The 21,754-nt window shown below is 40.7% G+C and overlaps 1 protein-coding gene across 12 annotated transcripts in view; it reads left to right on the forward strand.

The window, feature by feature from the left end:
- Nucleotides 1-21,754, forward strand: part of LCLAT1 (lysocardiolipin acyltransferase 1) — a 233,680-nt gene that overhangs the window by 173,517 nt on the left and 38,409 nt on the right. For 6 of the 12 annotated variants that reach the window (XM_064572062.1, XM_045884345.3, XM_064572064.1 and 3 more), the window contains one exon: nt 13,369-15,608. The exons of 1 other annotated variant lie outside the window; for it this stretch is intronic. In XM_064572062.1, coding sequence (XP_064428132.1) covers nt 13,369-13,871 — 503 coding nt within the window. In that variant the 3' untranslated portion in view covers nt 13,872-15,608. 5 more of the 12 variants (XM_064572065.1, XM_064572066.1, XM_054509677.2 and 2 more) reach the window with 4 other exon arrangements.

Below are 21,754 nucleotides of genomic sequence, written 5' to 3' on the forward strand. Positions count from 1 at the left end.
GTCGGATTACCCCTGCATCCCAGTAGTGGTACCCTTTGCACAAGTGAGGAACTGCGCATACAGAAGACCTATAGATGAGAATTCATCTTTTGAAGTTTTGAGTATTCCCGTATTTTTTTTGAGGGGAGGGAGGAGGAGAGGGGTGCAGGGAGAGAAGTGGGCGGAGGGGGGGAGGGCAGAGAGGGAGAAAGAGAATCCTAAGTAGGCTCCACGCCCAGCGCAAAGCCCAACACAGGACTCGATCTCACAACCCTGTGACATCAGGACCTGAGCTGAAACCAAGATGCTTAACCAATTAAGCCACCCAGGTGCCCCAGGTATTCCCCATATTGATCCATTTTCTTCACCACCACCACCACCACCACCACCACCTTGCTTTATACTTTACCTTACAGGACTTGTTAAAACAAAGTACAAAGACAAGAAAGAACAAATTATGACTATTTCTACTAAAAAGCACAAGACCATAAAATATATTCCTTGGTGGAATATTTAATTTGGGAGAACACAGTATGAGCAGTCTGTGGTAGATTGAAGAAGTGGGACACAGCCTTCAGAATGGGCACAGGCACAGCCCTGTGCTCAGAAATCTCTCCCCACATGCCTTCCATCAGCCAGAGGGTCTTGTGGTTTAATAAGCCCCTACTGTGGGGTGCATACAGCTGTGGTTGGATCACTCCTGGTTGGTCAGGGAAGCCTTGTTTTCCTGAGATTCCCTAAACCTTAGACTGAAGTCAAGCTCACTGAATGGGAATTCGGATTCCTAAGGGATTAAAAACAAGGTAATTTAGTTCTTGGCTCATCTAAGGAGAAGGTGTGACACAGGAGGTGTGGCACAAGGCTAAGGGACTTTCCCAGCCACCTCTGACAGACCAGTGTGGCTCCAGACGCAGAGCCCAGGGCCAGGGAAAGGACAGAACTCATCTGCAACCAGAGACCTTCACCTTCTACTCTAAGATTTGTCTTGCTCTTAAAGGCAGCAACTTGCCCTACACCCCATTAATACTACCCCATCCTCAGCCAAACTTTTCTCTCAGAGAAGTATGAAATTGCAGAGAAGACTCTGTTCTATGCAAAATCACCTACACAATAAAGATATAGCGAGAGTAGTAACATTAGCCTTTGCTTTATGGGCATCTTTTTTCCCCCCAAGTTGAGCTGTATTGTTATTAGCATAAATTTTTAAAGATTTACAAGATTGTAACTTAGGTACTCCACTGTAGTTTCGCTAGCTGCCACAGAGTGGGTGGTAGGGCCTGGCCTGTGATTGGGTGGATCAGTCAATTGAACTTATTCCAGGAGTGCATAACAGAACTTCACGGAAGATCCAATTGTTTATACTTTGAATAAAACCATAGCAAAACTCTTCATCAAAACATGTATATGATGTGCTTAAGAGATGAAAATAGTGCAATATTAAAAGAAACCTGAATAAAAACTTGAAGATTTCATTTGCATAATACTGATTTCATTACTGAGTACAGTAGACTGCCTTTATAAACTGCTGACCGACACACCTTCTCTTATTTCTGCTAGCTCTCCAAGGGAGGTCTTATTCCCAGATTGAAGATGAGGAGCCTCAGGGCCCAGGGAGGTTAAATAAATTCCCCAAGGTCACATGGTTAATAAGTCACTGTGCCTAGGTATAAAACCAGGTCTGTAGCTCCTGTTTTTAAAATGCAGTTCTTAGGGGCGCCTGGGTGGCTCAGTCGTTAAGCGTCTGCCTTTGGCTCAGGTCATGATCCCAGGGTCCTGGGATCGAGCCCCCGCATCGGGCTCCCTGCTCAGTGGGAAGCCTGCTTCTCCCTCTCCCACTCCCCCTGCTTCTGTTCCCTCTCTCGTTGTCTCTGTCAAATAAATAAAATCTTAAAAAGAAAATAAAGTGCAGTTCTTAGAAGGCAGAGTAGGGTAATGGAAAGGCTTTGAGTCAAACACAACTGATTGCTGATTAAATGTGATCTTCAGCAAGTGACTGAACTTCTCTGTGCCTCAGTCTCTACAGCTATAAAAGAGGGATAATATCACAAGGGTTGTTAAAGATCATGGTATTTTAAAGTGACTGTATCCGGATATGCTCCACAAGGGCAGAGATCTTCCTTTTTGTTCACCAGTGTAACCCCAAAGCCTACAGCTGTGTCTGGTATAGCGAGTATGTGCTCAAAAGAGAACTTGAATTAAAAATGCCTGGCACTTAGAAGGCACTCAATAAATAGTAACATCTACGTGCATTATCAGTCCTCTTCAACCCTAATGTCAGAGCGTAGAGACTAATAATGTGTGGTCTTTGGTCTCATTTAATTTGAAGACCAGCAAATTAGTAGAGTGTGCATGTGCTGACACTTTGGATCTTTTAATCTGTTACTGATTCACGTCCCGCGGTTTTGGAACATCTAAAATTTGTTGAGTTCAGCAATGACAAATTTTGTCATTGCTCTTGTTTTTCCCATTGCATTTTGAATGGCTTCGCTCATCATTTTAGCACATATTTTTCTTTTGAAGAATAATGAACAGAGTATGAATTTTTCAAAGAATAGTCAAAATAAGTTCATGTCATCAATAACACAATCTACAGATGCACAAGTGTAAGTGGCAGTCATGCTTAGTAGGTCCTGGAATGAATTTGGAACTAGGATTCTTGTTCCTTTACTTCATAGCAGATTATTTTGTTTTGTTCCTTGCTGTCTATTTTTGCTTTGTAATTTCTGCACTAAAATCCCTGTGATTGAGGAGGTGTGGCACGTGAGGACAGCTGCTAGGTTGGCCTGCCTATAAATCTAGCACCTGTGCCCTTTGTCCCTCTTACACAGTAATGACAGAATAGTTTGCAGTTCTGGTGAAAGTAGACATGATAATGATATTTGATAATTTTTTAATTGAACACAAAATTTTATCCAAGCACAGTACATTCGCACATGCATACTCTAGTTTGTGTGTATATAGGATGCAAATCTATGCAGTTTTATGTGTCGATTCACATCACTTTTAATCTCTTCTGTATTACGATTTTGTTTCCTTTGCCATCTGTAAGCTTAAATATGCGTGCTCTTTTCCTCCCTTCATCACATTCATAGAGTTTAGTATTTTATTGATCTCAAATAACTAGCTTTTGTACTTATTTTCACTATTTCTTAGTTTTGTTTCATTAACTATTGCTTTTTATCTGTAATATTTTTTTTCCCTATATTTCCCTTTGGATTCTCCCTGTGGTGCACCCCCTGCACCGGCCCTCTGCCATTTCCAAGATTAGTAAGTTCTTTTTCATGTTTCCTCTTTAATAAGGAAGCATGTATTATTGAGTATAGCCTTCACTCTATCCCATTGATTCCATTTTTCATTCTTTTAAAAGTAGTTCCTAATTTTCTTATTGATTTCACCTTTCATCAAGGGGTATCAAAATGTTCTTCTAAAGGGGGACACTTATTTTTATACACACATTTTATGGAATTTTGATGTGAGAATGTAGATTATATCTCAGCTTTTTACAAAATGTGTCTAAATCTTGTCACCAATAATCATATTTATTAGTGTTCCATGGATACTACCCTCCTCTAAAGTATTTTTGAAAGACATAGATTTATATAATCTTATTAAGTTACATTTATCGTTATTCAGTTATTTTATGTAATTGATTTTTATTACTGATGACCTATTATGAAAGGCACAGAAGCCTACACTATAATTTTAAATTCTCTTTGCATTTCTGTTTTTCCTTTTAATAATATCCAGATGTTTGACCAGTATTTTCTTTAACAAAGAAGTTTTATCTTATCCATAGATGCTGAAAAGATATTTGATAAACTCTAAGCCATTCCTAATAGAAATTAACTAATAAAACAGACTACTGTTTTAACCAAAACTCAACAAGGATCTCCTACTCAAGACCAAAACCCACTGTCTTTTTTATTAAAAGTAAATGCTAGTGAAAGCACTAAGCACCTTGAAGAGAAAATTGAACATAAAATTTTTGTTGCTGATATAAAATCTAAAAAGTCAAAAAGAATGTAGTAAAAAAGAAACAACCAAATAAGAAAGTGTGTTAAGATGGCTACATATAATATTCAGCAAACAGATTTTTCTCTACTGAGGCAGTGATTGCCTAAAAGCAGAAGAATACATACTCCATTCACAATGGCAAAAATTCTTAAATTATTTAGGAATAAATTTTAAAAGGAAGTCACAGAAGCTGTGTGAAGAAAACTGAAATCTTATTGAAAGACCTAAAATAAGATTTGAGCAAATGGAAAAGCATACTTTTTTCTTAGAGGAAAAGACAATGTAAAAGCATCCATTCTTTCAAAGTTATAATGTAAATATAATGCAAATGCAATTTCAGGATAAGTTAGGGGGGTGGTTATTTTAGAATTGAATTAAATGTTAAGTTTATCTTGCAAAAATAGTTGCCAGCAGGAATCAAGTATAGTATGAAAAAGAAAAGAGGCAGATTTGCTTTACCAGATATAAGTCACTAAGGACATCAATATGATCTTGGAGCAGAAATCAACACAGATAAGTGGGACAGACAGGAGAAGGGAAATTAGAGGTTTCCGTATTTGAGAATTTAATGTATGATCGAGTTGATATTTCAAAACTTTGGAGAATAGAGGAGTTATTTAATAAAGGATGCTAGAAAAACTGACATATACCGAAAGAAAATAAAATTATAAATAATTAAATGGAAAAGGGTTTTTCATCTTGCGGAAAAATGAAAACTATACATACAATCTAGAGGCAGGGGGAGATAAAAATAGGCATCCAAAAGCTATAATAGAAAAAGAAATGAACTTGTATAGACACATAAACACACACACACACGCACGCAAGTATTGGAAAAGATGCCATAAATAAAGGCAATAGATCATGGATTTGTAAACATATTTGCAACAAAAAATGTAGAGGATTAATAATTCATGATAAAGGAGCTTTGCAAATTGACTAAAAGAGACAAACAACATATAGGGACTGGATAGAAGAAATAAGGCTGCTTTCACAAAGCAGCAAATCCAACAAAATCAGTTCACTGTGGCCAGGGAAACACTAGTGACCAGCTGATAAAAATCACTGTGGGAGATTTATAACATATGGTAGAGGGTAGAGTTTTTACAAACCATAAGGTAAAAAACTGAATTTTCAAAAAGGCGAGACAATCTACCAGTATATACTTCCAGTGGACTTGTTTAGCTTGTTTAGCTAATCAAAGACCTACAAATTAAAACAAAAATGGTATACTTTTGGCAACTTTGTAAAAATTATAACACCAAGCATTAGTAAGTGTGAAAAGAAAGCCCTGTCATACATTTCTTTCTTTCTTTTTTTTTTTTTTAAGATTTTATTTATTTATTTGACAGAGACAGTAAGAGAGGGAACACAAGCAGGGGGAGTGGGAGAGGGAGAAGCAGGCTTCCCGCCGAGCAGGGAGCCCGATGCGGGGCTCGATCCCAGGACCCCGGGATCATGACTGAGCCGAAGACCAACGCTTAATGACTGAGCCACCCAGGTGCCCCTGTCATACATTTCTTGTGTTTAAATTGAACATTCCAGGGGGCAGTTTCTTTTAGGTAGCAAAAAGCCTGTTACGGTGATCATGTCTTTGGATTCAGCAATTCATTTTATTGGAATTTATCCTAGAAAAATCACTAGGATTAGTTACAAATAGATCAGTTTAAATGTTTATATGGAAACAACTTAATTTCAAAACAAAGGAATTTTTAAGAGTTCTATATAGGCAAATATTACTCATCCATAAAGTGACATTTTAGAATATCTTTAATGGCATGTATGGAAAGATGCATGAAAAAGCAAGTTATCAAAGAGTACATATAATGTGGTCTAATTTGTTAAAAGTTTATAGATCTCTTTTTCAAGACATATGTTTTATATGCATATGTGTGTGTATATATATGTGAATCTGGCCTCAACAAGTATATACTATTCTGATCTTGCCTTTGATGATCTATTAATACACCAATATTGTAAATTGTGGGAAACGTCAACATGTTTTCATTCTATCTAGAAAATTATTTTGAAGACTCAGAATCGATGCCCATCAGGAGAGATTTTCAGAACTGAAAAGATCCATTCAATTACACAAAACACCAAAAGTTCAGCAGATTTAAGATAGGAATGTGAAAATCTATGTCCCTGAAATTACCTGTAAGAACCAAATTCAGGTTGGATAAGCAAGACTATTCACAAATACTACCATTTTTAGTTTCACCTTTCCAGCTGGAAGTTGATATTTAAGCGCAGGATGGTTCTTTATTAGAAAAAGAGGAGGTACTAATTTTGACTTTTAAAAAAATAAAAGCCAGATGGGGCAGGAGGCCAACAGTCCGAGAGCACAGATCATCACCTTCTAATTCTGAATGCCATCAAAGGATTAATATCTACATTTAGCTGAAAGTGCCTGAGGAGGAGTTGGTAGGGACAGAAATGTGTATTGGGTGATGAATTAGAGCCTACCCCTAGAGCCAAGGCCAGTCTCCTCAACTCCATGCTTCTGTGCTATGGGAGAGGCATGAGTGCAGTCAGAGAATGAACCACAAGGTGTGCCCCAGCAGACGGAGTCTCCCGCAGAGGAAGAGCAAGTCCAGAGACAGAGGACGGTCAAAAGTAGCAGCCTAAACCTCAACTCCCTACAGGTGCTATAGGTGATCACCCACCCGGAGGAATAAGAACAAGAATCAGAGCACATACCATAGGTCACAGGCACTTCTCTGAGCATTTTACAGCCCTTCTCCTAGTTGATCTTTACAAAACCCTAGGAGGGTAGGTAGTGTTATTATCTGCATTTATAGATGAGGCTTATGGTGAACATGCTAAGGTCAGAGAGCTGATGCGGGGCAGGACCAGCAGTGGTCTGTCTCTCCTTTCTGTCTCTTCAGCACTCTGCTTATACGGAAGGACGAATGAATAATGTTCTCAGTAGGAAGCAGTTTTTTCCCCTAAGAAAATGGTTCTGAGTCCTAATACCAGCTGATTTTAAGTGGTTCATGCATACCCTTTTATTTTGAAGCTGAAAGGTGTCTTATTTATTGGTATTTTTTGGTCTATCTAAATCTGTCCATTCCGAATCATTCTTCAAAGTGTACTGACGAGTGCCAATTTGTCATGCTTATTATTAGCCATGTACTACTATAGGTCAGTGTTAAAGTGACACAGTGAGTGGTTGTTGAGTTACTAAATCCAACTTTTATCATTTTGGGGTAATTTTTTTTTTAATCTGAGAAACCGTGCACAAATCCAGCAGCCTCAGCATTTCCTTTTAACAAAAATGCATCTTAGATGACAAGCTACTTTATTTAAAACCCTCCAATATATGTAGATTTATGGATTTAGATCTGGCTAACAGAAAATAGGCTTATGTGTATTTTTTTTAAAGTATTAAAGTTGAAATCAAAATAAATTATATTTGTGTATTTTGCATATGTTTTACTGTAGAATGGGGAAAGAAAATAATAGAGTTGATAATTGAAATTTAAGACCACTTTGGGTGAAAAAGAAAAAGTTTGTGTTTCTGTTTTTCTGCCACTGAACTATATAATTGGATGTGTGTTCTTTAGCAGCTTTGGACAAACCAGGATTTCTTCATGCAGTTCTTTCATTTGAAACATACAAATGTGTAAAGAATTGGTTCTCTCCCACTCCCAGTGAGCTTTTCATATTGAATAGGCCTCTTGTAATAATCATGGGCTCAACTTGATGTACTCGGAGACACTCCCTTCTGCATATTACATTTGTAAATTCCAGTCATATCTTTTAAGCCTCTGTTGGTTACTTAAACCTGACAGAAGTATTAAAAATTCCCTTAGTCTCAGTCTTAGACTAAAAATTAAGATGTGAAATAATAAGTGTTTGTCCTGTTCTTCCAGGGGGGAAAAAAGAAACATTTATGGGCCCACATGAGTGTGGTTGGTCTAACACAGTGGAATACCCAACTTTTGCATCAACATGGATGGGACTGGAAGAGATTATGCTAAGTGAAATAAGTCAAGCAGAGAAAGTCAATTATCATATGATTTCACTTATTTGTGGAACATAAGGAATAGCATGGAGGACATTAGGAGAAGGGGGGGAAATTGGAGGGGGAGACAAACCATGAGAGACTGGACTCCGAGAAACAAACTGAGGGTTTTAGAGGGGAGGGTGTTGGGGGATGGGTTAGCCCAGTGATGGGTATTAAGGAGGGCATGTATTGCATGGAGCACTGGGTGCTCCATATACACAAACAATGAGTCATGGAGCACTACATCAAAAACTAATGATGTACTGTATGGTGACTAACATAATAAAAAAATAAATAACATACTGGTAGCTTAACATAATAATAAAGTTTGAAACTTTCCAGAAGACACAGAATCGGGAACAGATCATTTTCTAAGCACCATACAGGCAGATGACAGGTGGCTAGATAGTTGAGATTACAAATCTAGATGCTATCTAAAAAGCAATGAGAGGGCGCCTGGGTGGCTCAGTTGGTTGGGCGATGGCCTTCGGCTCAGGTCATGATCCTGGAGTCCCGGGATCGAGTCCCGCATCGGGCTCCCTGCTCGGCAGGGAGTCTGCTTCTCCCTCTGACCCTCCTCCCTCTCATGCTCTCTGTATCTCATTCTCTCTGTCTCAAATAAATAAGTAAAATCTTTAAAAAAAATAAAATAAAAAAATAAAAATAAATAAATAAAAAGCAATGAGATTTTTTAAAAATGGCTTTTACTGATGGCAGCCATCTTACTTTGCATATTTAAGAGGATGTTGTTTTCATACCAAAAGATTTCAAGACTACAACTCCTGTGTCCTTGAAGGAACTTCTCTTATTCTAATTCTATTGCATTATTTTAGCCCTCTTACAAGCTGGTAAATGAAATAAAAGCACATTTCAACTTCTGAATATCCATTTCATTACCGTCACTTGGGAATGAAGCAAGCCCTGCTCACCCTTTCCTGTTACCTTGTAAGAGCAAACTAACTTTCTGGTAGGAACAGCTCCTCTAGGCTTGAGGCCATGAGGCCAGGAAGTCTTGAGAGGGTAATGTGAAAAGTCAGCTCCTCTCTTAGCAATAAAGAGTTCTGTGTGGCCTTGGGTTGTCTGGAGACAAGAAGCAATATAAAGTTTACAAGTTTCAAGATACCTCAGGGCATAAAAGCCTTTGTCCCTTTCCTCCTCTCTTGCTCTGGTTTGAATGCATTTCTGAGTCTCTCTAATGCTTAAGGATCCAGTACAGCTCAGGGCAGTGAGCAGCAAAGTGTAAGCTGTCTCTCCTTTCCCCCTCCCCTGTTCTTCCTTTCACACTTCATTGCCTTTAGTTTCTCACATTACAGTGTTGCTCTTGTTTGTAATATAAATAGTATTTTAGTTATGTTGAGTTCTGTCATTCCAAAGTTCTAAATTAAAAAAAAAAAAAAATCTATTGGAAACTTTTTGGAATATTGCCTTTTTGTAAGGTGACACCCCACTACCAAGATTGTTGTAAACCTTTCAGAACCAAGAATCTATAACAAATTAAGAAAAAAAAAAAATCCCATGCAGTAGGTAGGTCTCATTAACCCAATATAGAAGTTGTAGTCATGCTAACATTAAGAACTTTCTTTTTGCCCAGGACTATGCAAAGAGCTTTATGTACATTAGTTCACTGCTTTATGACAACCTCATGTAGAAGGCATTATACATTCCCTCCTGTATTTTTAGGTGCGAGGATATCAGACTGTAAAAATATTGGTCAAGCAAGCATTTCTGGAGACTGTTTTAAGTGCAGGGCATTGTGCTAGGTACTAAGGATCTAAAGCAGAGACCTGGTCCTTTCCCTTTCAGGTACTTATGATGCCCTGGGAGACGGGGTTTCCATGAACTTCCAGTAATAGTAGACAGGATGGCAGATGAGTACCCAAACAAACACATAGAACATGTGTCCTGAGCATGTCAGGGGACAAGACCACTATGGGCCTGGATACTCAAAGAAAGCTATTCTTAGAATGCAATATCCTTGAGATTGGAGATGGACTTTGAAGAGAGTGGAGAGAAAAGATTTCAGGGAAACAGGCTGTACATTTAAAGCAAAGGGAATATTCTTGGCAATTTTGTGAAATAGCAATTTGAATAGTTGTCTTGTGTAGAAGGCATGAGGTCCCTCGTTGGCATCATAGGGGCTCAGGCTAATAACAGCCTGAACAGTAGTACAGAGATGGTATGTGAATGCAGTTATCATCGTTCCCACCCCCCCCTTCCACAAATACCATGCTGACATCGGTGGGCTAATATGAGCTAAAGTTAGAGGGACAGATTAGAACCCAACATGCTAGTATTATGATTCAGTAAGCAATTTAGTAGCTAACATTTATGGAGTACTTACTATGTATCAGACCCTAATTCATGTGTTTTTATATGTATTATCTCACTGAATGTTCACAACAACTCTGTGAGGTAGTTTGTAGGTACAGGAACCAAGCAAGCAACAGAGACAAGTCAGTAAGAGGCAGAACCCAGGATTTGAACATGGGCAGTCTGCTTCCACAGCCCTCCATGTTCCACACAGCAATGTTTCTAGAATTTTTCACTTAGGAACATTTAAGTGGTACTGACACGGTCTCAAAACTTGCCATTTCTATCGTGAACAGACATGTGTTTATGCACACCGCCCTCCCCTATGGGTTGTCCAGAAGAAAGTGGAAAGCAAAAGCAGTTTGGTTTCTTACTACAACAGCCCTAACCTTTTTGATAGCAGTTTGTGAACATTAAGAACCACCTGTGGAAGAAGGCTGGCTCCCATGAGTAGCTGCTGAGGAGGAGCTGTGCGAAGGTGCTGTGACTGAGGAGGAGAATGGTGGGAGCTGCCTGGGGAAGGGGTTGATTCCAGGCTGTGGACCAGCGAGTCTGAGGAGACCCGCAGCCCTTTCGGAGAAGGGTCCAGGCAGAAGGTGAAGCAGAAATGTTGACTGCAGGGGAGTTTTGAAAGTAAATGAAATGAGCACTCAGTTCTGAATAAGAGGCTAAGCGGCATGACAAGTGACAGGAAGTGACGTTTCCTCCACTGTGAGACAAAGTGGACTCCCTGCTGGAGTCCGAGAGGTCCAGCCTCCCCTTTCCTCGAGGCCTTCAGATCCACCTCCACTACAGCCTTCCCGCACGGACCTATTGTCTACCTCCACTCATGTAAACAAGGCTCAGCATCCCAACCAGACTATCCCTTCAATTCTGATTCTAAGCCTTGTTGACATAGGTACTTTCATTTTTCAGACTACAGTCCTTATCAAGGGCTGATTATATTTATAAGACTGTTATGAAAACAAATTGAAACCTGGACTGAAGTAAATCACGGAGTAAAGGAGACAGATAGTGGACATTTACAGAAGACTTAAAAAAAATCATTAAAAAAGGAGCACAACCAACCTAGCCAAAGAGGCAAAGGATCTGTACTCTGAAAACTGTAGAACACTTATGAAAGAAATTGAGGAAGACACAAAGAAATGGAAAAACGTTCCATGCTCATGGATTGGAAGAACAAATATTGTGAAAATGTCTATGCAATCTACACATTCAATGCAGTCTCTTTAAAAATACCATCAACGTTTTTCCAGAGCTAGAACCAACAATCCTAAAATTTGTATGGAACCAGAACAGATCCCAAATAGCCAAAGGAATGTTGAAAAAGAAAACCAAATCTGGTGGCATCACAATTCTGGACTTCAAGCTCTATTACAAAGGTGTAATCATCAAGACAATATGGTACCGGCGCAAAAACACACACACAGAACAATGGAACAGAATAGAGAGCCCAGAAATGGACCCTCAGCTTTATGGTCAACTAATCTTGGATGAAGCAGGAAAGAATATCCAATGGAAAAAAGTCTCTTCAACCGATGGTGTTGGGAAAATTGGACAGCCACATGAAGAATGAAACTGGACCACTTTCTTACACCATACACAAAAATAAAGTCAGAGTGGATGAAAGACCTAAATGTGAGACAGGAATCCATCAAAATCCTAGGGGAAAACACAGGCAACAAACCCTGTGACCTCGGCCCCAGCAACTTCTTGGTAGACACGTCTCCAAAGGTAAAGGAAACAAAAGCAAAAATGAACTATTGGGACTTCATCAAGATAAAAAGCTTTTGCACAGCAAAGGAAACAGTCGACAAAACTAAAAGACAACCAACAGAATAGGAGAAGATATTTGCAAATGTCTTATCAGATAAAGGGTTAGTATCCAAAAATCTTAAAAAAAAATATCAAACTCAACACCCAAAAACAAAAAAATCCAGCAAGAAATAGGCAGAAGACATGAACAGACATTTCTCCAAAGAAGACATACAAATGGCCACCAGACACATGAAAAAAAAAAAAAAAAGAAGTGTTCTATATCGCTCAGCATCAGGGAAATACAAATCAAAACCACAATGAGATAGCACCTCACACCAGTCAGAATGGCTAAAATTAACTCAGGAAACAACAGATGTTGGAGAGGATGCAGAGAAAGGGGAACCCTTTTATGCTATTGGTGGGAATGCAAACTGGTGCAGCCACTCTGGGAAACAGTATGGAGGTTCCTCAAAAAGTTAAAAATAGAACTACCCTATGACCCAGCTATTGCACTACTAGGTATTTATCCAAAGGATACAAACACAGTGATTCGAAGGGGCACATGCAACCCAATGTTTATAGCAGCAATGTCCACAATAGCCAAACTATGGAAAGAGCCCAGATGTCCATTGACAGATGAATGGATAAAGAAGATGTGGTGTATATATATACAATGGAATATTATGCAGCCATCAAAAGGAATGAAATCTTGCCATTTGCAACGACATGGATGGAACTAGAGGGTATTATGCTAAGTGAACTAAGTCAGAGAAAGACAAATACCATATGATTTCACTCATGGAATTAAGAAAGGGAAGGAAAAATAAAAACAGAACCATAAGAGACTCTTAACTCTAGGAAACAAACTGAGGGTTGCTGGAGGGGAAGTGGGTAATGGGCATTAAGGAGGGCACTTGGTGGAACGAGCACTGGGTGTTACATGCAGCTAATGAATCTTTAAATTCTACCTCTGAAACTATTGTACACTATGTTAATTAAATTGAATTTAAATTAAAATTTATTTCTACCTCAAACCTGACTTAATGTGCTTATCCATTTAATCCTAGAATGGCAGGTTACTATTTCTATGAGTGAAGATAATTTCTTTCTAAAGGTCTTTGTGGTAATTAACAAGCAAATAAAAAACTAAAAAATGACTGGAAAATAGTGACCCCAATGCCTAGGAACGCCACTCTGTCCTGATTTTTTTCCTGGGTTTGGTTCTGCCTTGTCGTTTGAATCAGCCTTATTGCCCCCATTGATCCTTAGTCTGTATTTTTATCTTTTCTGAAACCTAGGTAAGAACCTCGATGCCGTCCACGACATCACGGTGGCATACCCGCACAATATTCCTCAGACAGAGAGGCACCTCCTCCTCGGGGACTTCCCCAAGGAGATCCACTTCCACGTGCACAGGTACCCAGTAGACGCCCTCCCTGAGTCCAGGGAGGACCTCCAGCTCTGGTGCCACAGGCGCTGGGAGGAAAAGGAAGAGAGGCTGCGCTCCTTCTATCAAGGGGAGAAGAATTTTCAGTTTACGGGAGAGACCGTAATTCCACCTTGCAAGTCTGAGCTCAGGGTCCTTGTGCTCAAATTGCTCTCCATACTTTACTGGACCCTGTTCAGCCCTGCAATGTGCCTACTCCTGTATCTGTACAGTCCTGTTCGGTGGTATTTTATAATCACCACGGTTATCTTTGTGCTGTTAGAGAGAATATTTGGTGGACTGGAGATCGTTGAGCTTGCATGTTACCGGTTTTTGCACAAACAGCCACATTTAAATGTAAGGAAAAATGAGTGAGATCATAAGGTTCACAGTGTAACAACCAAGGGGATGTTTTGGAAATGTGTCGAGCCTTTGTAAACGGAGATGCATTTTTGCATGACTATGTCAAATATTTCTACTACCATCATTTGTTAAAGATATTTTGCACTTAGTTTTGTGGGAAAATATTGCTACATACATGATTTTTTTTTTTAATCTCTGAATGTAATTTCAATACGCATAGCAGGGAGCGATCGCTATAACATAACTCGGGCCAGAGTATTCCTAAGCAACCACCAGGCTGTTAACAGACAAGGGACACAAGATTTTCCTAGAGGCCCAATCCTATTTCCTAACAAACTCCCCAGACAAGAGGCAGATCCGGGGCTTGGGAGCACGGGCTCAGATCAAGTGCTGGCACTTGACTGTGGAGGTGAGAGCCCTTCCTCCCAGTTCCCTCCCCAGGTTCATTTCTCTGCCAATCAAACCACTGCATCCTTCCTTAAGGCCAGAAAACGGAAATCCCTTGTCCTTCAACCAACCACCCATTTTGATAGGAAGCCCTTCATTATTCATAAAACCTTGGCATTCAGCCTTGCACTAACTGAGACATCAAAAGACCACCTGTGCCCTTTCTTCCCATGGATAGTAAGACCTGGACATTTCTCAGGGAGCAACCACAGGCTCTCCACTTGGAAACCTTAGTTTGGATTTGTACAGATAGGAATGCAGACAGTTTAGTTCACTTCTACTTACTCTTGCATGCTCCCAGCTGGTTTCCTTACCGCTCGTTGGCAGGGGTAGCTTTTACCGCGTGACATCATGTCACTTACCTTTCTAAAGGAATGCATGGAAGGTCCTGTTACTGCAGTCAGAAATTCTTGAAGTGGTGTCCTTTGAAATAGTTCTTTAAAACCTGCCCCAAAAGGAAGGTTATTGTATTTTCTGTAGGTGCACAGGTATCTAAGATCTGTGTTAAAGCAACAACGACAGCGCTTGCATCCCGGGTAGTCATGGCCTAGCCTCAATTACTCGGCCCTCGCAGCCTCGACAGATTTGATAACAGGAAAATGAACCCCTTTTTAATGATGAGGGCTCTTGCTCTCTCTTTTTAGTCCCAGCCTTCCTGTTTCAGTACTAAAATTTAAATCCACTTTGACCACTTGTTTGCCGAAATATTTCTGGCATTTGGAGTCCATGGAAAATCCAGCAAACTAACAGCACCAGTCTCCTTCTGAAGCGGAAGAAATGCGTGGTCATGGTTTCCACCCCGCCGGAGGAGCTGTGCACTAATGTTTTTGTCCTATGATGGGGACGCTGGTCAGAGCGGCAGGAAACGCGAGGCAGTTAAAAGCCTTGAGCTGTTCGCAAACCTGTCTGCTTTACTCCTGCCTTCAACCAGCCTCAAAGGCTATTGCTATATGTACCCTTTTGGCATGGATGCCTTCTCCTTAATTACAGCCCATTTTTGCTCAACGGTGACTTTTACCCAACAGTTGAAACGTGCATTGCCAGGAGAGGTAAGCACACGGTGAGCCGAACTTACAGAGAAGGTCCAGGTTGCGCGCAGAACACCGTTGACACATCATGAACGAGAGCGCGCCGCCAGGCCCCGGCCTGTATTTAACCGCTCCCCCAGGCCGTTTCCACGCCTGCCAGGAGCTACTCAGTAGTTACTACGCACATCTGCTCCAGACGCAGTGGGCTAATCCCATGGTTTTTAAGGTGTTTTTCTTCTTTAACCTTTTTTTTTCCCCCTGAATAAAAGAGGTTTCTAATTGAGGTCTCTCTCAGACCGCCTTTTGGTTATATTTGGAAACACACAGTTTTACAATCAGCTCTGCATTTGTCCTGGGCAATAGAGAAAAGCCGCGTCTTCTACTCCACACGTGTTGATACTGTATCCCCCCCCCCCCAGCCGCTTCTCGGCTCCTTGTTCGAGATGTAAACTCCATAGGATGGCATGAAACCTGTACAAGAGGAAAGCTCTTTTCTTTCCTTTTTAAAAAAATGTTTTCTTTGGATCCTAAAAGACATGTTTAAGATAAAATGCAAACGTTGTTTTACTACCCAAAATTCATATGTACCCAAACTGGGGAATACAGACATCGTACCTGCTTTCAGAATCAAAAGTGATAACTTCAAAGAGAAAAAAGTTGCTTTTTGTTTTTTTTCTGGTTTTGTTTTTTGGGGTCTTGTGTTTTTGCAGTAAGTCTTCTTTTAAAGTCATAATTCTTTATGTTCCTACATATTTGCCTTTTTCTTTTAAAAATTTTTAAAGAAATATTCAGTGAATGATTTGGAACTTAGAGCTTTGTAAAATTGGTAAAAAAAAAAAAAATGTTAAGTAGAAATTAACTTTAATGTTGTGATCCACCTCAGGAATGAGCCCTCCACCCCCTCCCGCCTCGTCGCTCTGCACTCAGAGCAGCTGCGTGTGCGGCTGAGTCTAGCCCACGCTTCCCACTGGACGCTCTTTCGGTCCTTTGAAGATCAGCTCAGTGGGCTGCAAAACGTTTACGGTACCGTCTCTCCAACTGTTCAGTCTTTACCGTTCAGAAACATTGTAAACAAAGCAAATGTGGTTTGTATGGGATGTGAACCATTATACTTAAAATAGGAAACTACGGGGAAGGGCGCTGACGAGGTCACAGGTTCTTCCACCAGAAAGCTCTGATGAGAGGCCCAAATCAGACGAACGTGGTAAAAGACCAGAGGAAAATGTTAAGCAGAGGCCATAATTTCAAACTCCTATTAAAACCCTTCCTTGTTTGTAACACTACTAACACACAGATTAGGGAGAAATACCAGCTTCCACTCACATCACTTTGACATTAGTCACTTCCCAGCACCACGTCAGGAGCTGTACGTTGGAGGCCAAGACTGAATTCTGCAGAAAGGGTGACATGCCCATTGCACCTGGCCTGCAGGCTCTGGGCCCAACCGCGATGCCCCTGTGCACTTTTATAATAGAGACTCTAATGGAGGGAGCCTGTTGGTATTAAATTGTTTACATTTCTTTGTATAAATAATGTGCTTTCAGTGCCTTAGTTATGGGTCCCTTTCTTTTTCTTGTTCCAAGAATTTTACAATGTGTTTCTTAGGTAAAAGTCTTTTTGCTATTCACTGGGAGGAAAATGGTTTGTAAACACTGGTCACTGTGGTAAACACTACTTTGTGGGGACATCTGGAGAGGAGAGCTTGATGCTGAGGTAGCCTTTGCCTTAGAGCTATTATTTATGCTGTAGGAAACAAACACGGTCTTGTCACACGATGAGCTTCAGATTGGAGATGGCCCCAAATTGTCTTGTACCAACCTTAAGCTTTTATTTCAGAAGAGAATCTCGGTTTTGGTAATTTATTTTTTAAAAGATTATGTACAAAACAAATTTTAAAAATAACTCACAGGATGGCCTTAGTTTTCAATGTCCACTGGTATGTTTACGAGTTGTGTTATCTGTAGTTTACATCCCAGAATAAAGTGGAATGAATCAGATCGAGTTTGCCCGTGTATCCTGTTTCTGGTTTTGCCCGAATGACTGCGTGCTCCTGTGTTTTCCCACATTGTTACAGCCTTACTGTATGTAGTATTAAGGAAGAGCTCATCAGTTAGGACTCTTTCACAGATGTTTAAAAAAAACCAATGCACACACAAAAAGGGAATATACTGCTTCCATAATTGAAAAAGTCTAGGGGCCACAGTTGAATTCAGGCCTCAGTGAATGTCATGAGAACTTGGTTTTCTTCCATTTCTGTCAATTCAGCCCTGAGGGCAATTTGGTCATTTCACACTTGTGGGGTTGTAATGGCAAATACCAGCACCACCAGATTTAAGAGGTAAATGGAACTCTATGCATCCCCCATCACTGTGAGGGAGTATGTAACTGTGAAAGCAAATCTTCTAGCAAAGCTTGACAGATGCATGAAAATGTGCTTAGCAAATACACACACACGCACGCACATGAAAATCATGGAACTGAAGGGTAGCAGAATATGCCACCCCAAAATATGACTAGTTAAGCACGTGCCACCCAAAATAGACCATGTTGGTATATTGGTTTTGAGCTGTAGGCACTTGAAAAGCAGCAGTTGGAGGGAAAGGCTTTCTCTGAACTGCCCCCATCTGCCTGAAGACCAGTTCTCCAAAAAGACTCAATGGCCATATTATGCTAAACGAAATAAGTCAGTCAGGACAATTATCATATGATCTCACTGATATGTGGAGTTTAAGAAACAAAGCAGGTGATCATCGGGGAAGAGAGGAAAAAAACAAGATGAAACCAGAGAGGGAGACAAACCATAAGAGACTCTTAATCACAGGAAACAAATTGAGGATTGCTGAGGGAATGGGGTAACTGGGTGATGGGCATTAAGGAGGGCATGTGATATAATGAGCACTGGGTATTATAGAAGACTAATGAATCAGTCACAGGCCTGTACCTCTGAAACCAATAATATGTTAATTAATTGAATTTAAATAAAAAAATGTTTAAAAAAAAAAAAGACTCAATGACCATAAATTCCTTCCCTGGGAGTTTCATCAACCAGTGAGGATAGATTCCTGTCGCAGGAGAGAAGATAAAAATCAACACCACACCCAGATAAATGTTGTCACAAAGCATCATACTTCCCATCTATTCTTCTAAGGGCCAGTTCATCTTTCCTCAAAGTCATTTACTCTCCCCTAAGAGGCCTCCCTCCCCTCTCCCTTCCCAGGGAAGGTGTTTTCTAATCCTGAATTCTAAGCCACCTCTGGGAGTTACTCATTTTTCCTTGGCTATCTGTATGTATACCTGAGGAATGCATGTTAATAAATTTCTGATTGTCTTCCTCTTGTTAATCTATCTTTTATTACCAGGGTCTCAGCCAAGAACTCAGAAGGGGAGAGGGAAAATTATTTCTCCTCCCCTGCAGAACCTATCTTTGTATGCTCTGCCATGCCCCCCACTCTGTCTTCAGGTTCTACAAGCACTTTGCTTGAAGGATTCACTCTGAGGGGAGCCCACAATGTCATCCTCTGGGAAAGGGGCACGCAGGGCCCGAGGAGCCCAGGCCATGAGAGCTGGCTTCAAAGACTGGGCCAGGAGGCTGGTGGGATTTCTATACTCTGTTTATGCAAAGGGGAGAGAGGAGAGCATAGTCTCTGTAGATGCCCACTCGTCTTCCACATTGCTCACGTCACTGATAAATTGTAGAAAGGGTTTAAGAAACTCCCTGTGAGGTGTGGCTTTCTGATGCATTTCAAATGCCAGCTAGTAAGCCCTAGGATGTGCACAGAAGCTTATCTACACATGTGCAATGCGCTCTTCAGGCCGAAACATTTTTAAAATAAATTATGAAGAGGGTTGCTCTCCTGGCTGTTTGACTTGGTTCACAGGGTCCCCGTGATGACTTGATGCCTGCAGTTGCTTCATCCCTATACCCTCTCAGGTGCAACCCCAGTGGGAAGGAGCCAAGGAAGGGGACCGTTTCCCCAGTGGCTCAACAAAAACCCTAAACTGGGTTTCAGTGCTCATTCCTGAACCACGTACTTGCCCAGAAATACTGTATGGGTTGTGTCCCTGGTTGTTTGCCACCTCCTTCCTGGAGCAGGGATGGAGTTTGTTCCCTGGTCCGCGGGACCAGTGTCGAGGAAGGACAGATTTGAAGAGGACTGTTAGGATGGAATGATGCTGGATGGTGGGACGTCCACCCCAACGGTGAAACCTCCCACACCTCCCAGTGCAGATGGAGCAGGTCAGTGTGGTTTCCAGACAGGGTTCCGAGCCCTGCACCATGGGAGCCTTCTCCATCAACGCAGGGGGTATTTGGGAACCCAGGTGTTCTCCATAGTGGTGCATAGACCATCTCATCAACAATGGTCCATCTGAATTCTCCAGTCACTGCTTCCACAGAGTACCCAGACTCAAGCAACACAGTGTTGACAACGTTTTTCTTTCCATCGGGATCTGCTGAAGTATCAGCACTGCAGCTCTCCCATCTCTCTGTCTCCTGGCACCGCACCTGCCCCTGCAGTGACTCATCCCTCCCTTCACCTGCCTCCGTGTATGCCCTTCCTTCCTGGTGCATTAGATTGGGCAAGTCCGGGGACCGGCTCCCAGCTCTCCCTGCTCCAAGTTCTCCACACGCCGACCTCAGAACACCCGACCCAGTTTGATCATGGAACCTGCTCCTCACAGCCCCCAGTAGCTTCTGGCTGACTGCCAAACAACCTCTCCCAATTCCTCCCAACCCAGCCAGCCAGTCCCCAGGCATGAACCTTTCCATATGAATGTGCTGGTTGCCCACACCTCAGGGAACCCTTGCCCTCTCCCAGCTTTGCACAGAGCCCTCCCATGTGAGAGCTTCTTCTGTCATCAGCTCACAGCCAGTCAAATCCCGCTTTTTCTCTGAAGTTTATCCCAGTCAATCTAGCTTGACATGTCCTCCGGCCACGGAGTCATTTCTCTGCAACTCACACTTGACTACATTACAGGCTCTCTTATGTTACAGTTATTTTTCAGCCTTATCACCTCAGCCAGAGTATTAACTTCTGGAAAGCCAAGATAAGGATGCTTCACATTTCTCTTATCCCAAACAGCATTTAGCCCACCACCTTATCCATTCTTCTTGCACAGTAAATTCTTACTGGTGATTCCTTGGAAGTCATTCAGAAAGGATCCTGTTCTAAACTAAAGCTGGGTGCAAAAATTTACAAACTTAAAATAACAAAAAAAAATTGAAATGCAAACCTGTCCACCTCTTTTTTTAACAAGAATCAAATCATTTTGATTGAGGATATGATTTATATTAGCATGTTAACTCTTAAAAGTAGAAACTTGTAACATCTTCAAGAAGATGTCCAACTAATCTTATCTTCCTCCAACTACACCTATGGAGGAAACTTTCCCAACATCTAACATAATGATTATGCATTTACCCTTGTCCCACAATCCCACTTTGAGAAATCTATCCCAAAAATACTGGCCAAAAGGAATGGTAATATGCATGCACAAAACTTTCATGGTAGCTCCATTTGTGAGAATAAAATACTGGAAACGACCTAGATGCCCATAGTTGGGAATGACCGAGTAGAGCGTGATTATATGACTGAGTTCTGTGGAGCTGTCCAGCAGCATGAGGAACATCTATAGACACTGATAGGGGACTTTTCTCTAGAATATTCTGTTAAGTGAAAAAAAGAAAGGTAGAGATCAATGTGTATAGTCATGCTGCCTTTTATCGAAGAAGGTGAGGCCACACAGATACACACACATATGCTTACGTTACAAACTAGTTACTAAATAATCTTAAAATATAAATCACGGAAGTAAAAATGGCAATGTACAGAAGGAAGGAGGAAACATGATGGGTAGGACTGCAGTAGACACTAGACTTCTTTGAGTTGTATTTTATACTGTGTGCTTGACTTGGGAACCAAGTTGATGTCTTACATAATTATAAAATTAAATTAAAAAATAAGCAATTTCTAAAGATCAAAAGGAACATGAAGCAAATGAACTTAACATATTAAGTTTGTGGGTTAATTCTGCAGAGAGGAATTACCTCAGGTAATTATGGGGTATATCCTTAAGAGAATATATCTTAAGGACAAAAAGAATTACAAAAAGAATCTCAAATTGTTGTCGTCATCATACTGGTAGTAATGAGATATCTATTTTCTGAAGTTATTGCATTTATTTTAAGATAAATCATACACGTAATTATGATGATGTTGCTTGGAACCAAAATTTTCATTGTAAAAGAAAAAACATATAAATATAAAAATTTTAAATTTAACTAAAATCCCCATAATTCTAAATTTGAACTGAAAATAATCAGAATGAATTAATGATGAATGGATCAGCAGAGCCCTGAGCGGATGGTCGTGTATCTCGTGATGGGTGTACGAGTGTGCATCTGTCTGGTCCCTCTAAATT

The sequence above is a fragment of the Mirounga angustirostris genome, unplaced genomic scaffold (genome assembly GCF_029215605.1).
Source record: "Mirounga angustirostris isolate CCGP_5_RB_7025 unplaced genomic scaffold, mMirAng1.0.hap1 SCAF_10, whole genome shotgun sequence".
NCBI lineage: Eukaryota > Metazoa > Chordata > Mammalia > Carnivora > Phocidae > Mirounga > Mirounga angustirostris.